We start from the raw sequence: 23330 nt of genomic DNA, 5'->3' as shown, positions 1-23330 counted from the left end.
TTGAAAAGTGGTGCTTAATCTGGAGCCCTGATGATAAAAATGTATTTGAACTTTAGAGCTTTAATCGAAACCACCCAAGAAACTCCTTAGTGATTAATGTTCTAATGAGCTAGTTTAATGCATTGATAAGCCCCAGTGTCAGACCTCATGAGTATGATTATTACTATTGACTTTAATCAATACATATTTTTAACTAATGATATATTTCATTTAGAATGTGTCTAAGGGTGGGTACTTAACAAACATCGGCTGATTTCATTTAATCCACACAACAGTCCATGAAACCAGAAATCCTATAACCATCTCCCTGCTGTTTCAAGAAGAAGGAAGATAGGTTTGAGAAAGGTCATTGTTACTACCTGGCCAGGGTTGGGTTGGGTAGGAATGTAGGGGCTGCACTTTGTCTCAAAAGCTCTTCTGTGTCACTCTCTAAACCTCAGTATTTACATGTGTTGTTTTACTGTCAGAAGGGCTGAAAAAACAAGCTAGTGAAGCCACAGAAAAGTGCTGCTTTAAATACTTCAATATGGGGCCCAGAGAAGCAGTACTGCAAGTAGGACGCTTGTCTTTCATGGGGCTGACCCACGTTTGATCCTGGAACTCATATGGTCCCCGGAGCACTGCCAGGAGTGATTTCTGAGCACAGAGCCAGGAATAACCCCTGAGCATTGCTGGTGTGGCCCCCAAACAAACAAAAAAACAAATAAAGAAAAGCTCTTCAGTATGATTTTCACAATTTTATGACCACTGCCATCTTCTCCACCAGTCCCTGGAAAGAACTGGTGTTTCCACTTAGACTTTCTCTCTACTCATTCTTTATTTTTGTGTTTTGGGGTGGCCACACCCAGCATTGCTTGGGGCTTACGTCTGGCTCTGCACCCAGCAGTCACTGCTGGTCAAATCATGGACGATATGAGTTGCTGGGGATCAATCCCAGGTCTGCCACATACAAGGCAAGCATCATACCCATGGTACTATCTTTCTAGCCACTTCATTCACTCTTTCTTAACCTGTTAGGCCTTGCTTTGCTCTCAGCATTTTATGGAGCCCTCTGATGAAGCAACCTCTTGTGGACTAACTTCAGTGGCATTTTCTCCTTATTTACACTTGCTGACACCTCCCCACCCACCCAAACTCTCTCTCTCTCTCTCCCTCCCTCCCTCCCTCCCTCCCTCCCTCCCTCCCTCCCTCCCTCCCTCTCTCTCTCTCTCTCTCTCTCTCTCTCTCTCTCTCTCTCTCTCTCTCTCTCTCTCTCTCTCTCTCTCTCTCCCCCCTCTCTCTTTCCCCAGAATCCCTTGCAGTGTGTAACTTGGACCTCAACCACCATGGCTTTCACGTGGGTTGACGTGACTTCAGACAAATCCACGGCCTCCACCCCTGTCTCATCTTTCTTTTTTAGACCATGGCGTTTGAAACTGCTGATCTTCCTCCCAGAAAATGTTTCCATTGGGCATGTGGGCTGCAGTGGACAGCAGGTTCTCCTCTGGTCTCTCAGGTTCTCCTCCAAACACTATTTTCACCTATATTCCTCTAGCCTCAGTCACACAAACCTCATTCTGTCTGTCCCCAATCTTCTCTGCACTCCCCTTGTTCATAAACAGTGGCCTCAGCTATCTTCCCCATATCCCACGCTCCCCACTTAACCTCTCAGGTGAACCCCTGAACCCTGCTCTAACTGTTCCTCACTTCCACCTATAGTTCGCACACTGCCTTCTCAAAGGTTCTAAGATGGAACTCATTAACTTTGTCCCAGTCTTGATTTTTTGACTCAGTTCTTGATCCTCACCTAGATTTGCTATATTTTTTAGTCTTTTTGGACCCCCAGGGTCTCAACCAATGGTTGTCCACCCAGTCCTGTTGGTTTCATCTCTTGACCCTCTCACACCCATGCCTCCTTCTTATCCTCTGACTTGTTAAGTCAGATCCATGCCATCCTCCTTCAGTCTCTTTGCAATGTTGAATCCCATTTCATTGCCCTATCCTGAAGTCTGGGAAAACCCTATATGCCTATTTAAAGGGGGGAAAATTTACTACTCTCAATGTTCAGCATGCCCCCTACCCATAGCTACACCCTCAGCCCACCCACAAACACAGAAGGGCGGTGGGGGGTGTTCCAGCTTTTCTTGTCCTACAAAGCCACATGCAAATTCTTTCTGTACAGTGCCCCTAATGAGTGTCACCTTCACCTCTGCTGTTCCATAGTGCTGTGCCTGCTTGTATTGGGGACAAGAGTCCCTTCTGCCAAGGGACTCTTGGCAGAATGTAATATCACAAGAAAGGGAACACAGTAGCAATAGGGTTTTTATTCTACTCTTTTTGGCATGGGACAGCCTCTATTTTCTAGAGTTGTAACCTGTAAAGGTAAAATGAAAATTAGTTGGTGTCCTTTGAATAGTTATTACCTTAGTTTAAAGAAGTAAATCAAGATTTTAATGTTTTCCCGAGCTCAGAGGTCCATTGTTTTCCTGTCATTCTGCTAACAATAGACAAAAATGCCCATGGGCGTTTGCTCTTTTCTTTGAATACTCACTCATTTTACCTTGTGATGTAGTTATCTCCCAGCACAACCTAAGAGCTTTTGAAATACGAGGTTTGATGATTTTTTTGTACCTGTCAAATATCACACATAGAATAGATTGAATATTTGTTATGAATAAACAAACCATTTATAAAGAGCCAGTAAGTCCAAAAGAGTCTTGAATAACTTTCCAAATCATATTTTGACCTTTGAGTTGAACCCTACAATAACGCATGAAATGTCCCTGGGTTGACACGTGGCTGTTAAATCGAGGAGTGAGATACGAATCTAGATGCATTGTAGATATTGCTGAGACCTTATAAAACAGCTCCTTGGCTGACATCTACACATGTATGGTGTTAGCCTGTAGGTGGGCAGACCACTTGGTATCATTTGCTCCCTTGTTGTTTTGCACATGAAACGTTGGTAGAGAAGAAAAGATAGTATGCTGAGCTTCTTTTCATCTTTACATCCCCCAGGTGGGGACTATGGAAATCTGTTCTAAATGTAAGATAATGTATTCAATAGAAACTGAAATACAAATGAACAGCTCATTCTGTTAGTAAAGTTCAGAGGTGAACAGTTACGTACCACATTGATGCTTCGACATTACATGACAGAGTGCAGAATTGAGTGCTACTACTAAATACTCCATCAGTAATGAACAGGTCTACCAGTTGGTTTTCTCACGAAGGGAATACACTGATATCAAGCCATTCTCACCATGTGAGAGATGGTTGTTTAGGGATATTGGTACCGTTTAGAGATAGAGAAATGGAAGACATATGAAATCTATCTCGCCTGAGTTCTGCCCGAAATCCTCCATTGGCTCTTTTGCATTCAGAGTAAACCCTAAGCTCTACTTGGGCTCCACCTTCTGAAGGGGACTCCTTTCTCACCCCTTCTTTCCTGTATTCTGTGCTGTTACAACACAGGATACCTGCCAGTCCAGCGCTGTTCTTTCAGCATCAGCCTCCCTGTTCCTTCTACCTCGATGTCCTCCTGCACCTATCTGCATTTTTCTTCCTCATGATTCCATTCACTTGTCTCATTCCTCCTCTTCGTGGAAAATTTGGAGCTTGTTTCATGTTGGCAATCTCTGTACTATCATAGCACTGACCAGATTCTGCTGTAACTGTGACTTTCCATTGCCACTAAAGCCATCAGTCTCTTTGAAGGCAATCTGCTGTGCTCTGGGGTAGAGCACTTTGGGTCTCCAGAGCATAGCAGATTGTTTTATCCTTCACACTCAAAAGAGTTCTTGGAGTAAGTAACTTCAGCCTTCAGTGAGCCAGTTCAGTGCTACACTAGCTTCTGGGATGTGGGGAGGCATGATGGCAGGGCCACCTCTTGGCCCACACCTAGAAACTTTTCATATTGAGTGTTAGGTAAGTGTCTCATGCTCAGTTAAGCCAAGACAAGGAAACTCTGCTATCCATGGATTCTTCAGACAAAATAGCCAAACTCAAACTGAAGCCATTGAGGCTAAATCTCTCGTAGATAGTTGGAAGAATCAGGCAGTCAGCCAAGACATATCTTTACAAGGCACAAAGGGCTGTCGACAAAAGATGGAAGGTTCAGGGAAGAGCAGAGAGGTCTGCACTACCTGTCGGATGACTAGGAGAGGGCTGTTGAAGGCGGGCAAGTACACCCTGGACACCCCCACATTTGACACACAGCTAAAGCTCCAGAAACTCTTCAAAATGATAAATATATAAAGAAAATAGACCTCAGAGTGGTAGACTAAAGTTTGAGAATAAAATTTGCTCAGACAAGTTCTTTTTGGATGGAGCAAGTTGATTTGTGATCATACTGGGTGCATTGTGATTTGAGCAAAGTGGGGGGATGAATCACTCGACATTCGGTTTTATTCAGGTCAAGCCCTACACTGAGCTAAGTCCAAGATCCACAATCAATCCCCTCTCCATCTTAAGAACACTGGTGGGTTGTTGCCAGAAGTCATGTTGTGCAGCTGGCTTTGCCCAGAATCTATCCATCCAAAGCTAGCTGCTGAATACCTACAGTGCCTAGAGCCAGGATGTATGCTCCATCTCTGTGAGCTGTCTCAGAGGTGCCTCATCTTCCTGATCCCTCCTGTTAAAGACCCATCCTTAACTCTGCCAGCTAAGATCAAATTCTTGTCTCTATAGGAAAACTGTACATACTAATGGGCAGTTTATAATTCAGAGCAAAATTATAGGATGTAGACTCACTTGCAGTGAAACTGAGATACTGTATTGTATCACCTGTGTTTCAGGTGCTCTACTTTGTCCCCTAGTGTCAAGTACCTGGTAGTACTTAAGGATATAGCCAGTGTCACCATCTCCACTTCACAAATGCAGAACTAAAAGTCCACTGATGTTAGAGTTGTTAGGCCTCCTAACAACTATCCCAGGCTTGCCTGGGATAGCGAAGTTACCCATGTCCCACTGTCCCTACTTGTAAAAGGGACAGTAAGATATATCGCCTAGTCCTTCTGACACCTTGGAGACTCCTTACTCGTTTCTTCCTCCTTACCAACACTGAGCCCAATGTCAGTTCTATTTCTGAGGGTGGTTTGGACTGGGTGGAAGAGGAATCATAAAAAAGAACAGCCTACTGCTTTCATGGTGATGAAATATATAGCTGAATCCAGACCAATGTTTTTCTTAAATTGCGTGGAAATAGGAGAAAGGAAAAGAAAAGGAGTTAAGAAACCTAGTGGGTTTGTTGGTTCAGAGCCTCCTGCTGCTGGGAGGTAGTCTGAGACCAACTGCTTTAAAGTGCAGATGTCCATTCCTGTTCTTGAACCACCACCTTTCTCACCTGGTTTTCGTATCATCACTTGGAGCTCTCCATCTAATTATATATGTTTCTACTCCGATGTATTCTTTTCTGCTGACGATCTCATCTTTTAAGAAATCTCCACCATTGTTCTTGTCGAGGCTCGCCTTGCTCTGTGCATCGCAAGCCATACATTGTGCCCAGCTCCTTGAAGTCAGTAGGCATTTCCTTCCACTCCGGTCTTGAGGAGGAAGCACTGTGGCCTTGCCCATGGCCCGTGAGCTCTAAATACCATCTGACATTGCTAGCATGCTCCTCCATGGTGGAGGCCAAGACATCGACATAAAGAAGCTTTTGTAGTCAACTCCTTTCATTGCATTTCCAGTGTGGTAAAGACATCTATAAGATCTAAACGAACAGCAGGAAACATTACTTCCTCATCACACAATTCAAAAGAGTCACAGGTGAATTATGCTTTGGGTATTGTCAGAGCTTCTCAATTAACAATGGCAGATGCCACCCAGTGTTTCCTCCAAAAAAATTAGAAAAAGCGCTCCTTGGCCATATATTTGCTTCCCTACAGATTCCAGCATGTTTCAAGGAGCGATTTTAAGAATACACACGTTGAGTTACAAATGCCATTTAGTGCAGATGGAATACCTACAATGTTTGCTAATGACCATGGTAGACAAAGAACATGTTTGAGAAACTGGGGCATGCAGGAGCCCCAGGTTATGTTCTTATTTCTCCAATGACTAACTGGGTGACAGGAAGCCATTTCCAGTTTTGTGAACTCATACAAGTCTATATGCAAAATTAATCATTTGGAGGTTAGAGAGATAGTATAGGATGTAAGATACTTGCCTTGCGTGCAGCTGATCCCTGTTTAATTCCTAGCACCATATATGATCCCCTGAATGAGGCCAAAGATAAATCCTGAGCACAGAGCCAAGATTAGCCCTTAAACACTGCTGGATTTGGTAAAAAAAAAAAACCCAACCCCACTAATAATCACTGTCACTGTCACTGTCATCCCCTTGCTCATAGATTTGCTCACGCGGGCACCATAACGTCTGATTGTGAGACTTATTGTTGCTTTTTTTGGCATATTGAATATGCCACGGGTAGCTTGCCAGGCTCTGCCGTGTGGATGCGATACTCTCAGTAGCTTGCCGGGCTCTCTGAGAGGGATGGAGAAATTGAATCCGGGTTGGCCGCATCAAAGGCGAATGCCCTACCACTGTGCTATCGCTCCAGCCCCCCCACTAATCATCATAATTATAATTTTTTAAATGGTATATGACACAAGTGGGGTTGATAGTTTGCTTCTGGTAGTGCAGTGAGAATGTAGTGCTGAATGTCTGAAAGTAATCCCTTAATGCCATCTCATTGATGGCAGAGGACTTTGTTTTTATTGCCTTAGGAGTTGAGTATCGAGAAGTCACAGTGCATATAAATATGTGGTACCTATTATACTATGCATTTCACAAACATTTGTGTCTACTAATAGGTGCCAAAGAAGTGGGAGAGAAAGTTGTGTATAGAACCCTCTCAGGTAGCTTCCAGATGGCCTACTATAATCTGTTTTAGAGTTTAGAATTATAGCTAATTGAGGGTCATGCCAGAATGTATGGCATTGAGTTCATGGGATGGTCAGAGATTATGAATTTTATGCCATTAAAATTCTCAAATGTTCTAGTAGCTATTCTCCAGATAATTAAACTAAAGGACCCAGTCTTGTTTCAGGTAAAGTAGGTCAGTGTTTTAACGAAAGACTATATTAATAGTGTCTAAAGTAAAAGGGACACTTAGTTGCTTGGCTTCTTCTTTTAAACTGAGTTTACCAGAGCACTTTTCCAGTCTGATTTTTTTTAGCTTTGTAGTATGTCTTTTGAGCCAGGCCCTGACTTAAATCTAGGGCCTATGAACTTTGGAAAAAGGGATGGATGGATGGATGGATGGATGGATGGATGGATGGATGGATGGATGGATGGATGGATGGTTGGATGGATGGATAGATGGATGGATGGATGGTTGGATGGATAATTAAGTGTATGGGTATTTTACTTTTGAAGTGATTGTAATAAGTTGGAGATAAAATTCATTAACCTTAATGCAGCATGATGAATCCTAGTGGCAGACCCAGATAGGGAAATGAATACATGTATCTAATAAGATCAAGAAAAATATTCATACTGGTGGCAAATATGAACTGAGTTCAGTTTTTTAAAGATAAGAATTTGTCAAGCTGAAAATAGAAGGAAGGCATTTCAAAAATCTACAGAGATGCAATGAAAAGAGGCATAGAGTGTGAACATTTGGAACGTTTCTGTGTGGCTGGCAATGAAGCACAGTGTGGGTGTGGCGTGGGATGGATTTGGGAAGATGTGGACAGCAGAGCACCATAGTTGAGGCTTTTTCTTGCTAGGAGGGATAGGTGTCATGATCCTGTTTGCTTTTAGAATCATAGCGGGAGAAGAAACTTGAGAATAGGTTCCAGTTAAGGAACATGCTTAAGTGGAATGTGGAAGTTCATGCGTATTACCATGGGGGCCTAAGCAAAAGAGCAGCAGTGGAAGAACAAGTGGGTCACAGCTTTTTGGATGGTTGACCCAGCAGTGCTTACTGAAGTCAGACGAGAAAAAGGAAGTGAATCAAGAATATCTTCGAATTTTGTTGACTGTGTGGTGGCGATCTGGAGTGGAGATGGGAGAAGGTAGAGTTGGGGATAGAGGAAGATATTTGTCCATAGATATAAAACCCAACAAGTTACAAGTATAGGAGTTCTTTGTGTCTTAGATCAGGCTTGCTTGACTTCTCCCAAGATGTGTGAATGAGACCACGTTCATGCAGAATCAGCCTTTGAGAAGCCTTTTCACCGAGCTTAATTATGATGGACACATCTTCTCAAAAAAGAGGGTTCCCTTGGCTGGAGCAATAGCACAGCGGTAGGGTATTTGCCTTGCACGAGGCCAACCCAAGTTCCATTCCAAGCATCGTATATGGTCCCCTGAGCACCAACAGGTGTAATTCCTGAGTGCAGAGCCAGGAGTAACCCCTGTACATCACGGGTGTGACCCAATAAGCCAAAAAAAAAAAAAAAAAAAGAGGTTTCCCCTGGGAGGGGGGCTGTGTTTTTTTGGTCATTTTTAAGACAATTTTGTGTTTTCTTTTTCTCCTCCCCTCCCCAACCAGTCTATTCCCTGATCATATTTCAAGGTTTTGTTTTTACTCATCAGAATGACAGGAAGTTTTCCGTGTGTGTTTCCTTCAAGTTTGGCCTTAACCTTATTTTCAGAATTAGGCGTTTGTTTTTCCTTTGCCTCCATGACAACCAAGCCCAGAATTCCTATATATAGTCACCCAGTGTCCATTGTCATCATCTCCAACCCCCTCAGCCATTGTATCATAATCTTGTGCATCTAGGCCAGAGAACTCTACTGATGATAGAAGACCAGGAGGTGCTGGAGATTTTCAGGACAAAATCAAAAAAAGGAAATAAAATGTGGCTGCCTCAAGAGATTTATGCTGCTCTTAAGACACTGTCCAGAAGGAGTTGAAATAACTTGTGTTCTAAAGCTTAGTTTGTAGTAGAATTTTCTTTTGCCAATGACCTACAGATGAAGAACATTTTGGGAAGTCTTCAGAGGAAATAGTTGGGAGGGTGTGTTTGTCTGTTCTTCTAGATATCAAGTTCAGTTCCATGTTAATAGCTCAACAAACAGGTATCTTGAGAAAGGCAATTGAAAAGAATTTCAAAGGAATTCATGTAGAACCCACAAAATCTTTTTAAATGACTAGATTTCTTGAGTATGTGGATCAGCTAGTTAGCTGTATGCTACAAATTGTTTTAAAACCAAGATAGAAAGGACTAGAGCTGGGGCTGGAGTGATAGCACAGCAGGTAGGGTGTTTGCCTTGCATGCGGTCGACCCGGGTTTGATTCTAAGCATCCCATATGGTCCCTTGAGCACCACCAGGAGTAATTCCTGAGTGCAAAGCCAGGAGTAATCCCTGAGCATCAGTGGGTGCGACCCAAAAAGCATAAAAATGAAAGAGAGAAAGAAAAAAAGAAAGAAAGAAAGAAAGAAAGAAAGAAAGAAAGAAAGAAAGAAAGAAAGAAAGAAAGAAAGAAAGAAAGAAAGAAAGAAGGAAAGAAAGAAGGAAAGGAAGGATGGACGAGAGCTAAAATATTTTCTCACAAATAACTTAGTAAATGTTGTTTAAATCCCTTTCTTTATGAAAGCATTATGATTTTTTTTTTTTTGGTTTTTGGGTCACACCCGGCGATGCACAGGGGTTATTCCTGGCTCTTCACTCAGGAATTACCCCTGGCGGTGCTCAGGGGACCATATGGGATGCTGGGATTAGAACCCGGGTCAGCCGTGTGCAAGGCAAACGCCCTACCCGCTGTGCTATCGCTCCAGCCCCGAAAGCATTATGATTTTTTTTAAAGACTAATAAGGCACTGTACTTGTAGTTAGAAAATCTAAGCTCCACATGTTAGAAGACAATATTTTTTGCATTAACAGGGCAAACATAAAAACAGATAACTATAGAAGCTCTTTTTTGATATACTTAGATTTAGAGTCAGTTATATCTGTTAATACTTTAATAAATTAAAAAGGTTTTTTATAACATCATAAGCACTTTATTTTCACATAAAAGATCATGATCATCACTTTCATCCCGTTGATCAATGATTTGCTCGAGCAGGCACCAGTAACGTCTCTATTTGTCCTAGCCCTGAGATTTTAGCAGCATCTCTTTACTTGCCCCTCTGTTGTTAGATGTGGGGCCAAACTTATGTCTTTGAGGTTAGGTCTTCATTGGAGCTCCTCATTGTGTCTCTAGCATAAACTAAGTTCCATCTTGTACTACTTCCAGTTTCTACTTCTTTGAAATGGGAATGATAATTTAGACTTGTAGAGCAGTGTTAGAGCCAAGTCCTTCAATTCTTATGTTCTCCTCGGTCTTTTGTAGTTGGAGCTGCCAAACCACAGTGTGATGGGGATTTTTTTTAGCAACTTGACTTTATCAAATCTTTTCAAAGCACTCTACATAGCTTTCATAGAAGTGGTGCTTTTTATACCCATAGTTCATCATGTTGGGTAATATTAATTACACTGCATAAGCTCACTTACAAATATAACCAACACAAAGATATTTGGGAGCAAGTAAAGTTCATTCCTGCTAGCATTAACTCAACTGCTGAAAGTAGAAATGGATAGAACAGCCTTCCAGGAGCTTACATCACCCATGACACTATTCTCATGGGTCCTGTTTACTCTGGATTTTTTTTTTGGTTGGGAGCATTGGTTCATGCCAAGCTTTTTGTTGAAGGTTGTTTAAGAGACATGTAAGAAGAACAAAAAATGTAATGTAAGGGCAAGAACGATGTTGCCTATGTGTTGGTAAGCATGGAAGAGAATGGAATCTGTTTTGTTGTAATGTCCACGGAGTAGGTGACATTTCAGCTGAGTTTCAAGATGGGTATGCATTTCCAGACTAAATGAAGAAGAGCCTGATTAAAGACTCCCAGTGATGAATTTATAGAGTGCACAGCCCTTGAGAACTCTGTAAAAGTGGGTTTGGGAATGTAGAATGGGACCAGAATGAAGAGATATATGCAACCAATGTAAGAAATTAAGACTTTATTCTGGGGCATGACCATTTTATCATCAGAGGAATGATAAGTGTTACATCTATCACATGTATGCTGGCCAAACTATAATAGAACTTTAAAAGAATATCAGAGAGGCGATGGTTAAAATTGTCCATATGGAGTTTGAGGACCTGAATGAGCAAGGGAAAGGAAGGCAGAGTACCAGAAAGGGAAAAAGGTTGGAGGTGACTCCTGACATATGTTGCTAAGATGTGTCTATTTCAAGGTGCCGCTGCACCAAAACCCTGATTATTGGAAAGAAACATCTCAGAGTCCCCTCCTGAATAAAATGGTCAGCCATGCACTCCCATTCAGAGAACAAAAAAGTGAAATGTGAGCAAATTAGTGTCAGTTTTTAGCATGTTGTACTGAAGAAGTGTATCAGTCAGAAAGCTGGAACAGTGGTTTTCAGCTTTAGATGAAGATGCAGATCAACTCAAAGCTCACTTGACTTTTTCTTTGCAATGCAGAGGAACTTTATTTGGTCACCATAGATACTCCGGTCACTGTCACTTACATGAAAATACTTAGACCATTTTTTTCCTTTGCCTAAGTTTATTAGCAATTGTGTAATGGAAGTTTCATGCTCTTCCTAAAGTTTCTTGACTGTTAATTGAACACATATTTATCTGTTCCCTTTGCCATTGGTAGTGTTTTTTTCTCAAGTTTTCTCTAATTTCTCTATAAGAAATATTGAATTATACTTTCAGTGTATTTGAGTTTCATCTCTGAGCTCCATACTTTGAATATTTAGCATACTTGTGGTTAAATTTTCCACAGGTAATATACTCTGTTTCTGTTTCCTTATATTTCTAACTTTTGGTATTGTTATGTGCTTTTTGAAGAAAATTACAATAAGCCTTTTTGGGTACTTTCTGTCAGTGTTTCTCAACCTTTTTCTAACCATGGTCCTATCCTGACCTTGTTTCCTTCCTGTGTTCCCACACTATGATTTGGACCCTAGGTCTTGTGTCATGACCCATTTATGCAGTTTTCACTTGTCACCCCCATGGAGAATCTTAAGTGTCCCCTAGTTGAGAAACACTACCCTGTACAATTCCAGAAGTTGAAGATTTCAACTTCATCCTTAAGCTTTTTACCTGTTCTCTGCTTTCTAGGTTTTTTTGTTCAAACTTGTCCTCTAATCTTCATTTCTTTTTTTTTTTTTTTTTTTTTTTTTTTTTTGCTTTTTGGGTCGCACCCGGCGATGCACAGGGGTTACTCCTGGCTCTGCACTCAGGAATTACTCCTGATGGTGCTCAGGGGACCATATGGGATGCTGGGATTCAAACCCGGGTCGGCCGCGTGCAAGGCAAACGCCCTACCCGCTGTGCTATCACTCCAGCCCCTAATCTTCATTTCTTTTCTCTATAAGAATCAAGCCTGCGCGGTAGCCCAGGATCAAATAGATGTATCATTCATTCATTCCTGGAATTAATGGCCCTCAAGCCCTATTGGGTGTACTGCTAAAGACTCCCAGGTTCCCACTCCCAACTCACCCCATGTGTTTCTGGTGGCCCCTATCATCACTGGATCTAAGCAGTGCTGCATTGCTTATTGGTCAAGTATCACCAAGAGTGCCACCACCACCCCCTCCCCGCCCTGCCCCCAGTGCCACCTGGATACTTAGGATCCTTCAAAAAAAAAAAAACAAAACCCAAAATTTAAGTCCCTTTTTTTCTCATTGTGATTAGAATTCTAGTTGTTTTATTCTTCCATATGACTTTAAATGAAGGTATTTTAATTAAAAAGCTAGGTGTCTTCATGTCTTTCTACACAAGTTATTTCTAAGACTAGTTACATTTATTTTTGGATGCTCAGTTTCTCTTGATAACTCCCTCTGTCTCTTCCACATTTCATTAGTCACTGTGCCCTGCTGATTTTGCCTTTTTCTCCACTAACTCTTTATTAGATGCTTCTATTAAGACTTATTTTCATTGTCTCATAATCAATTATTTACATGTCTGAGACAGTGAATTGCTGAAGGGCAAGGATCTCATCCTACTGTCCCCAAGCAGGCTCTCCCATTGACTTAGATGCTCTATAAACATTTGTTGAATAAATGGGTGTAATTTCATCAGCTGCCCCCGGCCACCCCTGAACTTGTGTCTTTTCTTTTCTCCTGATACTTGACTCACCAACCAAAGAGTCTCTCTTCCCAGCCTTCACAGAAATCTAGCTCAAATATAATTAAACGTGATTGCCAACACCCAGGTACTTCTGCGACTTTCCCATCTTCATCACACTCTCTATGCAGAGCTGCAGAAAATTGAGAATTGATCCTCCCAAACTGCTTCCTTCTTGGACCACTCAGCTCATAAGGGGGCTGTCTTCTACAGCTCCCACAATTTACTGCCCAATTGATTCTTACTCTTCCTGTGTCTCCCTTAATCTTGCAAGAGTTAAACTCTCCTGTTATTGCTTTGCCTGCTTTTTTTCCCCTTCAATCAGTAGAGTAGGTTTGCTAGACAAGGAGAAGACCTCTATTTTCATATGAATTGAATGTTATATATTCTTTCCCTCTTAGACCCAAGTTCCTTAAAGCCACCCTATCTTTGAGTTCTAAGAGCCCCACATGGGACCTGACTCTAGGAGAGTGTTCACTCAGTGTCTGTAAAAGCAGAATATTTAAGTCTCGATGCAGTCATGCTTATTGTTCTCCGGAGTTCACTGCTCATTTGCTTTTATAAAAATTAGATTTCCTGTCATTGTTTCAGTGTAGTTTTTTTCAGGAGAAAAGGGGAAGGAAAAAAAGAAATACCCTTTGAACTGGTATGTAACTGTTTTGGCCAGGGATTATGGGGTGGGGCTGTAACTGTCTTGGGGGTTTTGGGGTGGGGCTGATATCTAGGATGCTGTAGTTAAAGCAAAATCTTTCCAGTTTCTCCAGAACATGACAAGTGACGAGGTAGGGGACCTCATCCAGAGCTTGGCCATCTCTCTCTTTGGCCGTCCTGTGTCAGGCAAGGGTCACCTGAAAGCTCCCATCTCCTGTTTGCCTGCGCCTCTCTTCTCCCTACCTCCTCTAACAGGAAGAATTAGAGGACTTTATTCTCTAAGATGAGTTTATTGAGCATTCAATATGACATTCAGGTAAGCAGAGTTTTAATTCTAGGCATTTGCTGTGCTTACCTGTGCCTCAGTGTTGCAGAAATGCCACCTGTGTTTGTGTTTTTTAGAAAGTCCATTCAAATGTTAGTTATTCTGGTTTATCTCCCAATGAAACTTCCTTGGTTTATCATTTTTCACGTGCATCCTGAAACGGTTGCTTAAACCTCTCCTATATGTTCATTTTAATGTTAGTTTCTACCCATTCTATCTGTTCTCACCTCTCTCACTTCAAATGATGTGGTATAAGTTGTTCCAACCTTTCTACTGCCATCTCTCTTTCTCCCTCTGCTGTATGTTTGTGACTGATGGAACAAAGCGTTTTTTCTCATTCTTCTTACTTGCGTCTAAGACCCCAGAAAGTACCACTGAGTAGAGTATGATAGACAATTGAGTCAGCTCAATCTGTGTTCAAATTGTACAAGCCTTTCAGTCACAATATAGTCCATCATTCTCAGCCTCAGACTCCCTATTGGTTAAATTGGGATTAAAACCTATAGCACTCATCATGGTTGTGAGAATTCATTGCTGACCACATAGTAAATTCTAAAGACCAGCCTTGCTAACCTCTGGTTGGATTCTGATTTTGCTCTAGACAATAGAGAGCTATAAGTAACTTAGTTAAATTTGTTTTATAACTATAAATTATAATTTAATTCTTGACACTTTTCTCATAAAGTCACAAGTCAGAGAGTTAATCACTTAGACTGCAAATCTCAGAGGAGTGTTAGGGAGTTAGGGACCAGTCTCATCTCTGCCATCTTTCCCTTGGTAGATATCACTAGCCGAAAAGGTGAGAAAGCTGCGACAGGTGAGTCGCAAGTGGGCACAGCGTTATCCCTGGGTCGACATTCCTTTTGCATTGTAGCCTCGAAGATCTCTGTAAACATAAGTCTGGGCTCTCTAAGAACAGAGTGGTTTTTCTTCCTCCTTTAAGATTAGCATGAAAGAGAATCAAACACTATAATGATGATTTTTAACTTATGTGACATACCCTTCACCGCTGACCGATTCAGCTTTTCTAACCTAGACATAAAGCAGGCCTCTTCCTGGCTGCACTTCATGAATATTCTGACATGTTATATAGCTTAGCAAATGGGCTTTTCAAAAAAGATGGGTAGAATCATAACACGCTTACTTCTTTGTCACTTTCATACCCAAAATGCTAAAATTATACAGTATTTTTGAACTTCAAGTGAGAGAAAAAGAGTGTGTGACTTGACACCAAAGTGGAAAGTAAATGCCCAAAGAAGACCCTCAAAGTTGTGACCTGAACATTAATCTGAATCTATCCAGGTCTTGGGGGTCGGTTATTTTTATAGAAAGCCCATCTGTGATGGAACAGGAGTTTCTAGCATGGTGACACCCAGCTGTTGCTATTTAAGAAGGGTGATGAGTTTCCCATTTCTGGAATGCCTTCCCAGCACTGCTTGCATTATTTCATTTCTTTAAAAAGTTTCACACAATAGACACATATAGCAGAGTGAACATTTAGAATTTGGTTTTGGGGGTATATTTTTGTTTATTTGTTTGTTTGTTTTTGAGATGGCTGTAATAATATGCATTAGTTCCTGGAGATCAAAACAAATATGTCAAGTCTGTAAAAAAGGGCTTCCTTCCATTAGGGGGTGGGGCTTCCCTAAGAGATTAGGCTGGGGTTGGTGGAGGTGGTTAGGAGAAGAATTGACCTGGCTTATTTGCTTAGAGCTTCCTATTTCTTGATGATTTTGCCATGAAGGTGGGAAGCTTTTCGTTTCACCATGTGTCTTGAGATGAGGTTGACCAGCCCTGCTGGCCTCTGGAATTTTTTGAAGCGCCTCCTATACCCTGGAGGGACAGGTGGTCTATTATGAGAGGAACTTTCCATGGTGGACTGCTTCTTGGTGTAGGACCTGACCTTGACCTTGATGGTGACAGAATTCCTGTTCTGTAGTTAAAAGTAAATCAGGACCACCAATGGTGGGAGGATGGGGGCTGCCAGGGACACTGGCGTGGTGGTGTGTACCCTGTGGCTTAAGCCTGTGTTCATAGGCCAGGCAGAGTGTGTCTCGGGCTTTCCTGTGTGTGTTTTAAGCAGAAACAAGTCATGAGGGCTTTAATAGAAAACATCTCGAACAATCCATGAAATGGTAAACAAATCTGCTATTGAAAGAAAGAAAGAGAAGTTGACAATTGCATTATTGTGATCCTGGTGGGTTCATCAGCCTGGGTCGAGGAATAAAGAGAAAGAAGATAAAAGAATCGGGTAAAATGAATTCAGTTGTGTCATTCCTTTCTTCCTTTGTCTTCCGTTTACACCTGGTAATGAACCCAGGGAGGCTCTGAGATATTGTTCGAATTTTCCTTTTGTTTTATTTGGTGTGTGTGGCAGGTTTGTTTACAATTTCCAAAGGGTTCTTTCTTTTTTTTTCTCAATCTCAAGGAATACAAATTGAAGAGTGGGGAGAGGGGCCGAAGAAGGGAAAGTAGTTTAGTATTGTGAAGATGGGAGGTGGCCCCAAAATATGGGAGCCCCTTCTGCTTTTGTTTTTCATTTCCAAGAAGCCGACAGGACGGATGGTACTCATTTCATCAAATACGGTTTTTACAGAATTCCTCCATGTTCTGCCTCGGGGGATCGTGCTTTGGAAAATTAAGTGTCTATCAAATCAGAAGGCAGCTGATACAGTGTCTCCCCATCCCCCTGGTATTGGAAAGGCTTGAGAAAAGAGGCCTTTGTTTTCTTTTCAAGGGAAGTTACACTGAACTTCATCTGTGTAGCATTCATGGACTTCATTTGTGTCATTTACAGATATCTGTGTGTTAGCCAGGACTGTGCTGTTCAATTTCTAACCTTGACATTCCAAGCATTGTGTTGGGGAAAGGTTCAAACCCTTTCACTTTCTGTTGTTTTGTTTTGCTTTTTAAAAAATATTTAAAGAAGAAGTACTGCCCTTTTTCCTCCTCCCGTCAACATCAGATTTCTTCACCTCTCGTGTGTGCCATGGACGTGTCTCAGGTTGAAGATTTCTGCCTGTCATTTTCGACAGTTTCCTCCGAATGGCAAACTTTAAAATGCTTTTCAGGGAAACTTGTTTGGAATTTCATTTCAATGGGATTTATGAATAAATCTCCATCTTAATGCTGACTAAGCTTTAAACATCCATTCCAGGAGAATGCTATTGGATTTTCACATTTTAAATTTTAAATCACTTGACTGTGCAGGCATAAAACATTTTTATATTTGTGAGTGCCATGTGCTTGAGCATTTCTGTTAAAGACCTTTTAAGAGATGGTTTTATTTTGGGGGTTGTCTTGAAGAAGCGAGGGCTGCCTGGGGTGGGAGATTGCATCATCCTGTACCATAGACCCTTGTGTACCTTAGGTGGGTTACTGGTTCTCATCCACAGGATGGGTGTTCTGTGGTGGCCTGCTGACATTCGCTTAGCAAACAGTTTAGCTTCTTCCTTCACTTTGAACCCTTTAACCTCAGAGTTTATTTCCTTTTTAATTCTATGTGCCCTCAGAGGTTGATTTATAAGAAATGACACTGCCGCCCCTCTTTGCTTTTCCCCAGGTCTGTAGGGTACAATGTAAATAAAAATGAAGGGAAAGGGTCCTAGTTGTCACCTTTCCAAAAAATAATGCTTGAAACCAGTGCTGGGGGTGGGGCTCTCATGTGCCAAACATCCCCCTCCCCCACCACTGCGGTCGCTGTGTCCGGTGTCATTGTCGCCATCTGTCCACAGATTCATCCTACTCCGAGCCTCCAGATGTTCAGCAGCAGTTGAACCACTATCAGTCGGCTGCCCTGGCGAGGAATAACAGCCGGGTTAGTCCTGTGCCTCATTCTGGGGCCCCTGGTGGCACAGAACAGAAAACCGAAGCTGTTCTTCACTGCGAATTCTGTGAATTCTCTTCTGGCTACATCCAGAGCATCAGGCGCCATTACAGGGACAAGCATGGAGGGAAGAAGCTCTTCAAGTGCAAAGACTGCTCCTTTTACACAGGCTTTAAGTAAGTGGCATGAGGAATGGCCTAGAGGATCCAAGATGGCTGCATCTGCTCCACCCCTCACACTCTCCTACCTTTATCCCAGGGAGGGTCCTGTCCTGCTTGGGGTTGGATCCAGTCTTGACAAAAGGAGACGAGTCCCAAAAACCTGCTTTGGGGTTTAAAGAAATTATAGAGTGTTTTATCAGAACACTTGAGTTAAAAAGTCAGAGCAAGGGGCTGGAGCAATAGCACAGCAGGTAGGGCATTTGCCTTGCACGCGGCCGACCCAGGTTCAATCCCCAGCATCCCATATGGTCCCCTGAGCACCGCCAGAGGTAATTCCTGAGTACAGAGTCAGGAGTAACCCCTGTGCATTTCCGGGTGTGACCCAAAAATAAAAAATAAAAAAAACTTTTTTTCAATGTTAGAGCAAATGAACACCCAAGTAGTATAAAGCCATAGCAAAAGATTTCCTTGGCCCAGTGATACTCAAACAGTATTGAATGTTTTCATTTGGAGAACTGTCACCTCCCACCTCCTCAGGTCCTCCTCCTTTTCAGATCTGCCATTGGGAAGAAAGGATGATGAAAGTAGAATCGAGAGGCTATCTTGTAATACTGACTTCTCAGCTGAACTTATCAAAATCATTTTTATTTGTTTGGGGGCCACACCCTCTGGCTGTGTGCTTGGAGGTTGCTCCCAGTCAAACTCAGTGAACCATGTAGTATTGAGCCTCTGATCCGGGCCTTCTGCATGCAGAGCAGATGTTTCACCTATTGCACTATTCCTCCAGCCTCAAAATTGTTTTGTAAGATCCTGTTATTGAAAGATGAACAGAGCAATGAGATTAGAACACTGGGAAGACTAGACAAGCAATCACAGATTGTTCTAATCTAGAAAAAGTTTTCTGAGGCCACCTATTAGGACAGAATGGGTGAGTTCAATTAAAGAATGGGTGCTTCCTAGTATTTATTACAAGTATTTCACCTAATTATTTATTCTTCTATGATTGAATCACACCCCATAAGATCAGCTTTAGGTTAATGGTTGTAAAATATGAGGTCCGAGCAATAATACAGGGGTTAAGGCATTTGCCTTGCATGCAACCAATTCAGGTTCGATCCCTGACATCCCATGCTGTCCCCCAAGTACTGCCAGGAGTAATTCCTCAGTGCAGAGCCAGAGTTAAAAGAGAATAACCCCTTAGCATTGAGGAGTGTGATCCAAAAAGCCAAGAAAAACAAATGGTTGCAAGAATGTGATGCCTAACTGGCTGGGTTTGAGTCCCAGCTTTCCCACTTGTTGACTGTGTGGTTTTGAACGAATCACTCAGCCTTTCTGTGCCTCCAGTCCCCAATTTGTGAAAAACAGATAAAGGCACAGATACTGCATCTTTAGTGAGCTTTAGTGAGGAGTAAACTAACATGTGTACCTGAAGCGTTGAGAAGAGTTTCTGACACCGAGGAAAGAATAAGAAGTGTTACCATGTTGTAGATAGAAAGCTACTATAATATTATTACAGTATATGCTATGTTACTGATATAAGACTTTATTATCTGCTCCCATCATGGTCAGGAGCTGAGCCTTAGGCCACTCTGCCCCCACACAGAGAGGCTATTGAAAGTAGCCTTCATGCTCCAAGAAAAACATGAATGGGAAGAACAAATCTTTAACCACCAACGTCAGAGTTCCTAGGATTTGAAGGAAAGTGGGTTATACTGCTGGCTATTCACGTGATTCACTTACTTTGCACATAAATATGCGTGCGACCTTAGAAGAGGAAGAAGGTTAAAGGGCCCAGATAACAAGGATGCACTGACAGACACATATTGCCCCAAGAGAGAGGAGTCGGGTTATTAAAAAGGGATCCATGCCCATTATATTCGGTTTCATTCGTCTTTATGAGCCAGCTTGACCTTCCTCATTCAGGCTGGCATGAGGCTCTTAGGTTACTTGACTGCGGCATCAACCTGCCTGACTGCAGCCTGGAAGGTCCTAGCCCTTGCCTGGGTCAGCCTGGCTGTAAGTCAGTTTCTCTCCTTCCACGCACAAGAAACCTGTTTTCTGTGGGTCTTGTGCTTTCATATTCGTAATAGGCTTTTACTAATTTTTAAGAACCAGGGGAGGGGGGGGGGCAGGGGAAGGGGCATGGCTTTGTGGCTTTCTTTTGTATAGGTGCCACTGCCGGTGGTTCCCAGGCCAGTACCGCTATGGAGGCTTCTGGTGTGCTGGGGATCAAACTCAGAACTAGCTCCCGGCCACTCGACCCAGAACCCAACCAAAAGTGGCAGATTTTCTCAAAATCAGTTCTCACGGCCTGTCCCTGTCTGGGATGGAAGGAGTGACCAGGGCACCACCAGTGTTTTAGTCCAGCATGATGGATGACAAGGGGTCGGGATGCTCAAGCAGTGAGGTACCTGGGAAGTCCCTGTGTGGACTGCTGCCAGGGGCTTTGGGGGGAGTGGCCCAGCGCTAACCTCCCTCCCTCCTCTCCCCAGATCTGCTTTTACTATGCACGTGGAAGCGGGTCACTCAGCGGTGCCCGAGGAGGGCCCCAAAGACCTGCGCTGTCCTCTCTGCCTCTATCACACCAAATACAAACGCAACATGATCGACCACATCGTGCTGCACCGAGGTAAGCCTCCACACTCAGGGGTCTTGGGCTGTGTGTGTGTCGGGACGGAGGGAGGGGGGAGGGACACAGGTGGCAGGAGAGGCTGGCCTCTTGAGCTGGAGGGGGCCTCTTCTCCCTGACCCCTGGTTCCCAGCTGATCTCCAGACAAGACACCACAGAGAGGGCCAAGTGACGGGATAAAATGCCTCCCCGCTGAGAGGATTTCCTCCACCTGGAGGGAGGCAAAGGTGATAGCTTCTGCCTGAACGCACAGCGGGGCTTCCCAGCATGAGGGGGCTTGACACTCCAGATCCTTTGCTTCAGAACCAGCCGGGTATACAAGGAGCCTCGGGAGGGAGCAAATGGGAAATCGAAAGGGGTGGTGGGTGGGTGGCCTGGTGAAGGCAGTAGGAAATGTGGCGACTAGTGACAGGTGTGAGGGATGAGGTGGAGGGAAGCAGTCCTTCCAGAAAGATCAAAAGTGATTGTTTCCCAAGCAGAAAATGGAATTTTCCTGGAAAAGGATACAGAGAATAATCTTAAAGATAAGTGGCCTTATCTTTAAGACCTACTTAAAGGAAACATGAGACCTAGTCTCCCCACTGGACTTCGGGTTTGTGTGCTGATATAAAAGTCTCCTTGGTTGACAGTATAAAGATGTTGACCGCCCTCCATTGAGGGAATAGGAAAGTTCTGGAATATTCCATGAGGACGAGAGTAGGCAACAAATATTCCTTCCTCCTGAGAAACAAACAGCGATGCTTCTTATTTTTTGAAGTATTCTTTGGTTTTCCTCTAAGCTGAGTCTACTCTTCACCCGTTCAGACACAGTTTAACAACAGATTTTCTCTGCACTGGAAAGAGAAATTTGTTTAGGTTAAGCAGCTTTGTCCTGAAAAGTTGAAAGTAGCTATAGAACTTTCTGGAATACTGTTGCCAGTCTCTCTGGCTGTTTCTTATCTTTCCATCTCTCCTTTTCTACCTGTCTTCCTCTTCTTTCCCATCTCTCTTCCCCCATGGACCTGAGAATGCTGTTTGCTATTTGCCCACAGGTACCACAAAAGCAGTGAATCTCTTTGCTGTCTGACTGACTCTGGAATATTAGATATCCCAGGGGAGGGTGGGGAGGGGGCGCATTGAGTCGCAATTGGCTAAGTATTTTCAAAGTTTCCCACATCTTCCCAGAGCCTTTGGCAAGTACATATTGTCACAGTTCACCCTTCTTTGAGGAGAGGATTCCTGGCTGGGGCGTCCACTGGTAAGCTGGGACAATCTGCACAGGATGTTTCTGGCGAGAGTTCTTGGCCTGAGTCGTCCCACCTGCTGTGCTGCCTCAGTCACTGGCCACTGTTCTCCCAGCCCATGTGTCCCCCTGGCTCTGTGCCCCTTGCAGTTGGAGAGAGTATGAGTAGGGTCGCTGCAGAGCAAACAGGTTGAAACAAACTAATCCCAGCCCCCATTCTGCCACCCCACCACCACCACCTCCCTTGCTTTTTGGCCTAGAGTCCTCCATTTTCCAAGACCGCTATCTGGTGAGAGCACAGCACTGATGCTTAATGATCACCACTACTTTTCATCCCTGAGAGAGATTTCAGGTGGCAGGGAGGCACATGGAGAAATTCAGTGCCAGGATGGCATACGCAGTCCTGGCCCAGTGCCTTGCACAGGGTCCCCTCTCTTTCAGTGGCAATATGAGGGATGCTGCTTATAGTCTCATTTTACCAGGGTCAGTGTGGAGGCTGGATGACATCTGCTTTTTCTTTCATTTGATGTTGGTTGTGGTCTTTGCATTGTGGTGTTATAGGTATTGTGGTGAGCATTTTTGGCACCCATAGCTGTGCTCAGGCCTTACTCCTGGGTCTGTGCACTGGGATCACTCCTGGCAGGGCTCAAGGATCATATGTGTTGCTAGAGATTAAACCAGAGTCAGTCACGTGCAAGTGTAAGGCGAGCACCTGCCCACTGTTCTATCTCCCGGGTCTTATTACAGTTGTCTTACTGTAGAAGTATGGGATTTTAATTTAATTTTTTTGTTTGCTTTTTGAGCCACATCCCATGGTTCTCTGTGTCTCCACCCAGCTTCGTGTTCAGGGGGATGGAACCAGGACCTCCCACGTGCTCAGCATAGGCTCTTGCCCTTTGAACTAGCTCTCCAGCCAGGACAGTTGAGGAAGTGAGGGCAACTGCAGACTTAAGGAGACGCCACGTGAAAGTTGACTGAGACTTAGGGTATGAGGTGCTGCCGTGGTGCCATTGGTGTGACGCGGCCTGCTGTTGTGGTTCTGAGATACCTGCCTATTGTGGAAGGAAGGAAACAGAGTGTGCTGCATTGAGGGCTTTTGGAGGCTTTCTGGAAACATTAACATTAATAAGAATTGTGTTTCAGAGACCCACACACTGAAGTCTGAAAGGAATTTCTGAAGGGGCTCAGTTATGATAGAAACATGTGGTCCCTACCATATGAGGAGGGTGATCTGTCTTTAGGTCCCCCGAGACCTGAAATAGCTTAACCCAAGTCCCCTGAGCAGTGAGCACTGATGCATCCAGTGAGCCCCGGCCTCTGTTTCAGGCCCCCTCCCTCGCACTCCTGTCACCAGTTATTACAGTCCCATCTGTCCATATTTGATGATCTTTTCTATCAAAGGAGGCATCTTCATTGGGGTCTGTATTTCAGGAGTCATCTGGAAT

General features: G+C 43.3%; 1 protein-coding gene across 4 annotated transcripts in view; it reads left to right on the top strand.

Annotated features, from left to right (window-relative positions):
• Positions 1–23330, top strand: part of ZNF462 (zinc finger protein 462) — a 154264-nt gene that overhangs the window by 97431 nt on the left and 33503 nt on the right. For all 4 annotated transcript variants that reach the window (XM_055132503.1, XM_055132498.1, XM_055132506.1 and 1 more), the window contains exons 8-9: positions 17782–18049; positions 20527–20663. In XM_055132503.1, coding sequence (XP_054988478.1) covers positions 17782–18049; positions 20527–20663 — 405 coding nt within the window. The remainder of the gene's footprint in view (positions 1–17781; positions 18050–20526; positions 20664–23330) is intronic.

Source organism: Sorex araneus, chromosome 1 (genome assembly GCF_027595985.1).
Source record: "Sorex araneus isolate mSorAra2 chromosome 1, mSorAra2.pri, whole genome shotgun sequence".
NCBI lineage: Eukaryota > Metazoa > Chordata > Mammalia > Eulipotyphla > Soricidae > Sorex > Sorex araneus.
This window is presented reverse-complemented; position numbering and strand designations above follow the sequence as displayed.